The 7,781-nt window shown below is 60.2% G+C and overlaps 2 protein-coding genes across 2 annotated transcripts; one reads left to right on the top strand and one right to left on the bottom strand.

The window, feature by feature from the left end:
- Positions 1-328: 328 nt before the first annotated feature.
- GP1BA (glycoprotein Ib platelet subunit alpha) lies at positions 329-2,491 on the top strand. The gene has a single exon (XM_062216735.1). The coding sequence runs from the start codon at positions 329-331 to the stop codon at positions 2,489-2,491; it is 2,163 nt and encodes a 720-aa protein (XP_062072719.1).
- Positions 2,492-4,513: 2,022 nt separating this feature from the next.
- Positions 4,514-7,625, bottom strand: SLC25A11 (solute carrier family 25 member 11). Its single transcript, XM_062216912.1, has 8 exons — positions 7,416-7,625; positions 6,696-6,848; positions 6,403-6,609; positions 5,814-5,904; positions 5,643-5,733; positions 5,451-5,550; positions 5,321-5,372; positions 4,514-5,196 (listed from the first exon to the last, which is right to left on the bottom strand). The coding sequence occupies exons 1-8, from the start codon at positions 7,508-7,510 to the stop codon at positions 5,041-5,043; spliced, it is 945 nt and encodes a 314-aa protein (XP_062072896.1). The 5' UTR covers positions 7,511-7,625; the 3' UTR covers positions 4,514-5,040.
- Between the last annotated feature and the right edge of the window lie 156 nt (positions 7,626-7,781).

The raw sequence follows: 7,781 nt of genomic DNA, 5'->3' as shown, positions 1-7,781 counted from the left end.
GGTTTCCTCCCAATCCCCACCCTCTTCCTGCCTCTGCCCAGCCTTCCCTGGAGATGCAAGAGAGAAGGACCAAGTCACACTGTGGGTCGCACCCTGGACGTCGCCCTGTGCCTGAGGAGGGCTCTCTGCTTGTCTGTAAGCTGGGGTTGGCTGGGGGAGCACTGGGCTCTGGGGGTGGGAGTGGGGTTGCTAAGGGTCTGGGCCGAAGAGTAGGCTTGGAGGGAAGCGGCCTGGGAGTCGTGGAAGGGACCCTGGGAGCTGCAGGAGCAGGGCTAGGGCCTGTAGGCTGGCGGCGCGGCCACTCAAGCCCCCTTGCCCACAGGTCCCCATGCTGCTCCTTCTCTTGCTGCTCCTGCTGCCCTGCCCCTCACACCCCCAGAACAACTGTGAGGTCTCCGAGGTGGCCAGCCAGGTGGAAGTGAACTGTGATCAGCGGAAGCTGAAGGCGCTGCCCCCAGGCCTGCCAGCAAACATGACCATCCTCCGGCTGGGGGAGAACCCCCTGGTCACCTTCTCCATGGACGCCCTGGTGTCCTTCTCTCGCCTCGTTCAGCTCCACCTGCATCAAAGCGAGCTGACCAGCTTGCAGGTGAAGGGGACGCTGCCCCTGCTGGACCAGCTGATTCTCTCCCACAATAAGCTCAAAACGCTGCCCCCGCTGGGGCCTGCGCTGCCTGTTCTCACCACGCTGGACGTCTCTTACAACCAGCTGGACTCGCTGTCTGCCGGAGCCCTGGACGGCCTGGGCCAACTCCAGGAGCTCTGCTTGCAAGGCAATAAGCTGAAAGCTCTGCCCCAAGGGCTCCTGGCGTCCACGCGCCAGCTGCAGAAGCTCAATCTGGCTGAGAACCAGCTGAAGGACCTGCCCCCCGGGCTCCTGGACGGGCTGGAGAGTCTCAGCACCCTCTACCTTTACCGGAACTGGCTGCACACCATACCCAACGGCTTCTTTGGGGACCTCCCTCTGCCTTATGTTTTCCTCCACGACAACCCCTGGATGTGTAACTGTGAAATCCTTTATTTGCGTCACTGGCTGGAGGAAAGTGGCAACGTCTACCTGTGGAAGGCGGGTGTGGGTGTCGAGGGCATGACCCGCGACCTGAACAGCGTGCGCTGTGGCAATCTGCACGACACACCGGTCTACGCCTACCCGGGCAAGGGCTGCACTCCTATCACCGTCGCAGACGACTATGATGATTTCTACCCAGAGGAAAAGAAATCTGCGGGTGACACGCTTCCTGCCATGAGAGTAGTGACCAAGTTCTCTACCGACACCACCGAAGCCCACACAGACCAGGGGGTCCTCCTCCACTCACAGTCTCCGGCTGCTATGTGGGGGCAAATGTCCGCCTTGCCGCCCACCCAAGCGTCCACCAAGAAACAGGTCACGTTCACAGTGAGGCGGATCTTCCACTCCACCACAGCCCCAGGCACTGAAGAACCCACCCCATTCTCCACAGTTCCAACATCCATGGCTGACCCCACCCGAGCCCTGACCATCCCTAAGCCCACATCAGCCCCAACCACCCCTGAGCCCACCACAGCTCCCAAAACCCCTGAGCCCACCTCAGCCCCGACCACCCCTGAGCCTACCACAGCCCCCAACACCCCTGAGCCCACCACAGCTCCCAAAACCCCTGAGCCCACCTCAGCCCCGACCACCCCTGAGCCCACCACAGCTCCCAAAACCCCTGAGCCTACCTCAGCCCCGACCACCCCTGAGCCCACCTTAGCCCCCAACACCCCTGAGCCCACTTCAGCCCCGACCACCCCTGAACCCACCACAGCTCCCAAAACCCCTGAGCCCACCTCAGCCCCCAACACCCCTGAGCCCACCTCACCCCCGACCACCCCTGAACCCACCACAGCTCCCAAAACCCCTGAGCCCACCTCAGCCTCGACCAGCCCAGGGCCCACCTCACCCCCAACCACCCCTGAGCCCACCTCAGCCTCGACCACCCCTGAGCCCACCACCTTGGAGCCCACCACAGTCCTGATGGCCTCGCTCCCTACTGGCTTAGAATTCTCAGCTTTCCCAGTGGTCCGTGAGGTGTCTGAAGGGAATTTCGAAAGCTCCAGAAGTGACCCTTTTCTCAACTCTGACTTCTGCTGTCTCCTATCCCTGGGCTTCTACATCTTGGGTCTCCTCTGGCTCCTGCTTGCCTCTCTGGTCCTTATCCTGCTGCTGACCTGGGTCTGGCACGGGAAACCACAGGCCCTGGACGCTGGCCAGGCTGCTGCTCCAGCCACAGCCACACAAGTCACTCATCTGGAGCTGCAGAGGGGAAGGCAAGTGACCGTGCCCCGAGCTTGGCTGCTCTTCCTTCAAGGCTCACTCCCCACTTTCCGTTCCAGCCTCTTCCTGTGGATACGGCCTAATGGCCGCGTGGGGCCCTTGGTAGCAGGCCGACGGCCCTCAGCCCGGAGTCAGGGGCGTGGTGAGGACCTGCTGGGCACGGTGGGCATCAGGTATGCTGGCCACAGTCTCTGAGGGTGGGTAGTTTGGGGACCTTGAGAGAAGCTCCAAGGGGCTTTCCTGTCGGGGTCTAGCTGGGGTGGGTGGGTAAGGAGCATACGTTCCGGGGAAGTCATATTTCATCCGAAGCCCCCTTTCCACACCCAGGCACACTCGGCCCCCAGGTATCAGAAGGGAATGTGGGATGGTGAGCTTGAGCCAGGGCACGGAACAAACACCCGATGCTTGGGGGTGGGGGGTAGACTAAGTGGTTATTCCCAACATGCCGGGGAAGTTCATAGACAAAAGCAAATAAACAGAGCATGGCTCCTACCTGCCTCTGTTCCTAATTCAGACAGCAATTTTATCACGATGTGGGCCCTGATTGTCTGAGTATTAGAAATAAGGGTGGTTTTCTCTTACTGTGTTTAGCATTTTCTAGTTTTAATACACAATGCCATCATTGTATATTATTTATAAAAGAAAAAATGATTTTAAAAAGAAAATTGGCTGAGTACCTGTCATGAGATGCTTCAAGGTCCCAACGGCCCCCCACTCTGGTCACAATGACTCAGAGCCAAAGCCTGCACTGCCCCAGGGTGACCATCCACCTGGCTGCCCCAAGCCAAGAACCCTAGCTCAAGAACCCCAAGTCTCTCTGGAGTCTGGTGAGGCTGCTGAGGCCCACCTGCCTGCAGCACTAGGGGCCGAGGTGTGTACCGGCTGCACCTGCACCTCTCCCCACTGCCCACAGAAGGGTGGGCCCAGGTATTATGGGGCCACGCTGGGGGTTTGAGTGAATTATTTGGGTTTCCCTGCCTTCCACCCAGGAGGTAGGCCCCCTTGGTTCCACATGCTCTGCTATTCCCTAAGCCACGAAGGTGAGGCTCGCTCTCCTGCTGTCTCCAGCCCAAGAGTACCGGACGTCAGGCGCTGCCTAGCCGGCTCCATGGTGCCTCCACCCCTAGACGGCTTTGGAAAGACCTTCCCAAACTGAAACTCTGCCTGCATCTCTCTCTTCTGTAAACCTCTATTTATGTTCATTTCTATCTGAAAGCCAAAGAGGGGAAGATGTTCCAACCCCTGGTTTACTCCCCAAATACCTACAAGCAGCTAGGGCTGGGTCATGCTGAAGCCAGGAGCCTGGGACCCAAGTCCTCGAACCATCAACTGCTACTTCCCAGGGTGTGGATTAGCAGGAAGCCAGAAACCAGAGGGGCCCCAAGCAGTGTCAACTATTGCAGCAAAGGCCCACCCCTCGTGCTTTGTATTCATCCCTAGGCCAGCCAGGGGAGCAAGTTCACACCAGCTTCCTCCCTCGTGACAGGTGCTTCGATCTGTGCTGCAGTGACCGTGAACATCCCATAGATCTGTCTCCCTGCTTCTCCTGCAGGCCGGAGTGCCGCACCCACTCCCCTTGCCAACAGTCCAACTTCTGCTGGGCACAGGTCCTTTCCTCCCAGGCTAAGCCAGGTGCCCCAAGCTCCCCTGCACGTCTATTGCTGCACCCCATCTCCCACTGCTCCTGGGTCATCCAAGTAGCTAAGACAGCCCAGGGTACCGTGTGCATGGAGGGGGAGTGAGGCAGCGGCAGGGGAGCGAGGATGCGGGGCTTTCCACAAGGCTCTGCCCAGGGCCCAGCTCTCACCTGCTGCCTGCCTGTCCCCTGCCTGGCACCCGGCCCTCAGGCCTTTGGCTGCTCAGCGCTCCTCCCGGTTTGACCTTCCCATATCCTTTTATGCCTAAGGAGGTTTTCAGGCTCCTTCAGAGCAGGGCCTGGGAACCACACAGCTCCTCAAGGGACAAGGCCATCACTCCCCCAGCCTGCTGCCAGGCCAGGTCTCTGGAACCCTCCACCCCTCACTGGCCCCAGCCCACAAAGGCCACACTCAAGAATTTCTTTAGTACCCCCACCACACCAGGCTGCAGAAGCAGTGACCCCAGAAGCTTTTCCTGGGGATTATGGGAGATGACTTGTGCACCTGGCACTTTGGGTCAGCAGCAGGGAAACATCCCTCAAAGCTTGGAAGCTTAGTGGCAGGAATGATTTACATAGTATTTGCATAAACCAGCAGGGGCTTTTTCTTTAATAATCTGTTAAAAACTCCAGTTCCTGTCCCCAGGGGCATCAGCCTCTTTGTCCAGTCTCCTCCCCCTCTTCCCCTCCACAGCTCTCTAGATTTGGGGGTGGTGAGATCAATCCAATTTATTAAGTCCTCAGAGGACCATGTCAGCCCAGCGCAGACCCTTGGCTATCTGGATGGCTTCTGCTGTCTCCTGATCCCCCCCAACTCTGCCTGGAAGGCCCCCCACTGGGAAGGGGCTCTTCCGCTGAAGCTAACACCCAAGAGGAGCCCAGAAATCGTCAGGGAGTTCCCCAGATCCTCTCGAGGAAAGGGGTGGGTCACACGGAGCAGGGCAAGCTGGAGCAGGGGACAGAGCAGCCCAAAGTCCTTTACCACAAAGGGGAAGACCACTCTGTGGAGGGGAAATAAATAGAGGGGCCCCGGGTGGCAGAGTCCAGGCCCTCCACCTCGCCGGGGCGCAGCCACTGCAGGGGCCGCCGGCTCCAGCCCCCGGCCACCTCAGCCACTAAGGAAGAGGCGCTTGTAGGCCTTGTTCATCTGCTCCAAGAAGATGAAGGTGAGGACCGTGTGGGGACCCAGGCGGGCGTAGTACGGCGTGAAGCCCTTCCACAGGCTGAAGAAGCCCTCGTAGCGCACGACCTTCACCAGCACGTCCTAGGGAGACAAGCAGGAGGGGCGCTGGGGCCAGGACCTGGCCTGTAGGGCCCTATGCCCCTTACCCACGGTCCTCCCGGGGCATCCGAACACCCCAGCCCAAGCCCCCAGTCCTGCTCCTCACCAGCCCATTTTTGTATTCTGGCTTCCCATCGATCATGCGCATGTTCTGGATCCTAAAAGAGAAGCGGCAGGGGCATGAGCCACAGAGAGGGGGTCCTCCAGCCCCTCACCAGGTCCAGGCCTGCACGCACCGGGTCTTGACAATGTCCACGGGCATGGAGGCGGCAGTGGTGACGAGGCCACTGATCATGCTGGCGCAGAAGTGGCACAGGATGTTGTCAGAGAAGTAGCCTGGAGGGAGAGAGCCGGGGGAGGGGGGTGACTGTCAGCCTGGACGTGGCTTGGGTCAGGCTGGCAGCCGAGGGTCCGGCTCTGGGTCTCACCTGAGTCCAGCAAAAACTGCTTGGATTGGGAGTAGGAGGCAAGCTGGGCAGCATTGACGACGACCGCCCGGGCCATGGTGGGGATACAGCCCTGGAGGTGGGGAGTGTGGACAGTCAGGAAGGCTGGAGGCCTGATCCCACATCTGCGAGCTCTCCAGCCCCTTCACTCACCCGCCACAGAGTGAGGACCCCCTCTTCCCGGACGATTCGAACCAAGGCATTAAACACATTTTTGTAGCCACGGCGCTGGTCAGCCGGAAGCCTGGTGGGAAGGCAAAGAGAGGCCAGGATCAGCAAGGCCCACCTGGCCCCGTGGGAGCACTGGACTGGGAGCCTGAACAGGTGAGCGCTCTGTTCCAGATCTGGGATTAAAAAGTGGTCATTTTGGGGCAGGTGTCAAGGCACAACAGGTTAAGCCACCACCTGCAACTCCTCTATCAGCGCCGGTTCAAGTCGCAGCTGCTCCACTTCTGATGCACCTAGGAAAAGCAGTGGAAGATGGCCCAAGCCCTGGGGCCCCTGCACCCACGTGGGATACCCGGTGAAGCTCCCGGCTCTGGCCTGGCCCAGCCCTGGCCATTGCAGCCATCCGGGGAGTGAACCAACAGATGGAAGATCTTGCTCTCCCTATCTTTCTGTCTCTCTCTGTAACTAACTCTGCCTTTCAAATAAATAAGTCTTAAAAAGAAAAAGAAAAGCGGTCATTTCATTCTAGATCCCAGGGATTGGGGCTGAGGTCAGGCTCCAACTTGGAACTCACCGGCCATCGGCAGTCATGCGGATCAGAGCCACCTCCGCTGGTGTTCCCACAAAAGCACCAGTTGCACCGGCGGTCATGCCAATCACGGCCTTCAGCAGAAAGCCAGGGGGTGTCCCATCAGCCCCAGTCAGGCGCTCAAACAGCACGGTATAGATGCCAAGACGAGTAGTGGTGTAGGTGGCCTGGCGCAGCAGGCCAGCTGACAGCCTGGAGAGCAGAGGGGTCAGTGCGTGGGGCCAAGGTTTGCATCTGCCAAACCCACACCCTCCCCCCAACCTTGGAGGCCCCAGTACCCGGTGTAAATGCCCCTTATCCCTTCTGCCCTCAGGATGCTGGTAAGGGCATGGAAGCTGGTTTTGTACTCTTTGGTCTTGGCGCCTTCCCCGCTCAGCTGCATCCGGTTCTTCACCAGGTCCAGGGGCTGTACAAAAACCGTAGCTCCCATCCTGGAGGAAGGTGGGAGCAGGGTCAGGGCCACGTGTGCCAGATCTCCCGCTGCCCACTGCAGCCTAGCACAAGGGGTTACTAAGGTCCGGGCCTGCCTCGGATTAGGGATTAAGGAGGGCTGGCAGGCATGTGTGTGACAGTCTCTGTGTGTACCAAGAGCAGCGGGTTCTGAAAAGTCCATTGTCCAGTAGGAGTCATGCAATGAAACTGCTCCCAGCAGACCCACGGGAGTCCATCAGTGCTGCCCGGTGGGCCGGGACCGCATGCAGTGCGACCCAGGGAGCCGGCCAAGGGCGTATCCACGACCTGGGGCACTAAGTAGTCCCCTAGAGTCACCGAACCCTAAACAGCCCTGCAGAGCCAAGCAACGGACTGGGGAGGTGCGGGGTGGGGGGGTCGTGCCAAGACCCTGCATGCAGTCAGGAGCAGCCCATCAGGAACCTCCCAACACGCTGGGGATCGCGCTGACCCTCAAGCAGGCTCAGTTCACTGAAACAGACCCAGAGATGAACCGGGCCCAGTCCGTCCCTTCCTCCTCCTTTCCCATCCCTGGGGCCTGAGCTTACCCGGCCAGGCCCCCAAACAGGAACTTGACGGACTTAGGGGAGGTACGGGGCTTCCCGTCCATCCCGCCGGCCCCGGGACTCGCCGTCGCCGCCATCGCCACTCAATGGCCCTGGCTCCGGGTCCCGTGAGCGCGCGGCCCCGCTCGCGCCCAAGGTGACACCGCGCGCGCAACAGGGCGAGGGCGCGCGCGCACGCCCCTCCAGCTCTCAGGTCCAGCACCAGCTGCAAGCCGGCGCCCGCGCAGGCGCAAAGCGCAAAGGCCGCCGGGAGTAAGGCGACCCTGAAGGAGGAGCTTCAAGGCTGCGTGCGGGAAGGGGCGTGGCTTGCTTGGAAACTGGCGTATAGGCGCAGTCTTCACCGAATTG

This window comes from Lepus europaeus, chromosome 18 (assembly GCF_033115175.1).
Source record: "Lepus europaeus isolate LE1 chromosome 18, mLepTim1.pri, whole genome shotgun sequence".
Classification (NCBI taxonomy): Eukaryota; Metazoa; Chordata; class Mammalia; order Lagomorpha; family Leporidae; genus Lepus; species Lepus europaeus.
The sequence above is the reverse complement of the archived record's forward strand: the minus strand, read 5'-3'. Positions and strand labels throughout refer to the sequence as shown.

What these genes read in the sequence shown, in the direction of transcription:
- SLC25A11 (XM_062216912.1), bottom strand. Translation starts at nt 7,510, where the DNA reads ATGGCGGCGACGGCGAGTCCCGGGGCCGGCGGGATGGACGGGAAGCCC. An exon ending in GGGTCCTCACTCTGTGGCGG is followed by an intron (nt 5,734 to 5,813) that starts GTGAGTGAAGGG and finishes CCCCACCTCCAG; the next exon opens with GGCTGTATCCCCACCATGGC. An exon ending in GCAGTTTTTGCTGGACTCAG is followed by an intron (nt 5,551 to 5,642) that starts GTGAGACCCAGA and finishes CTCTCCCTCCAG; the next exon opens with GCTACTTCTCTGACAACATC.
- GP1BA (XM_062216735.1), top strand. Translation starts at nt 329, where the DNA reads ATGCTGCTCCTTCTCTTGCTGCTCCTGCTGCCCTGCCCCTCACACCCC.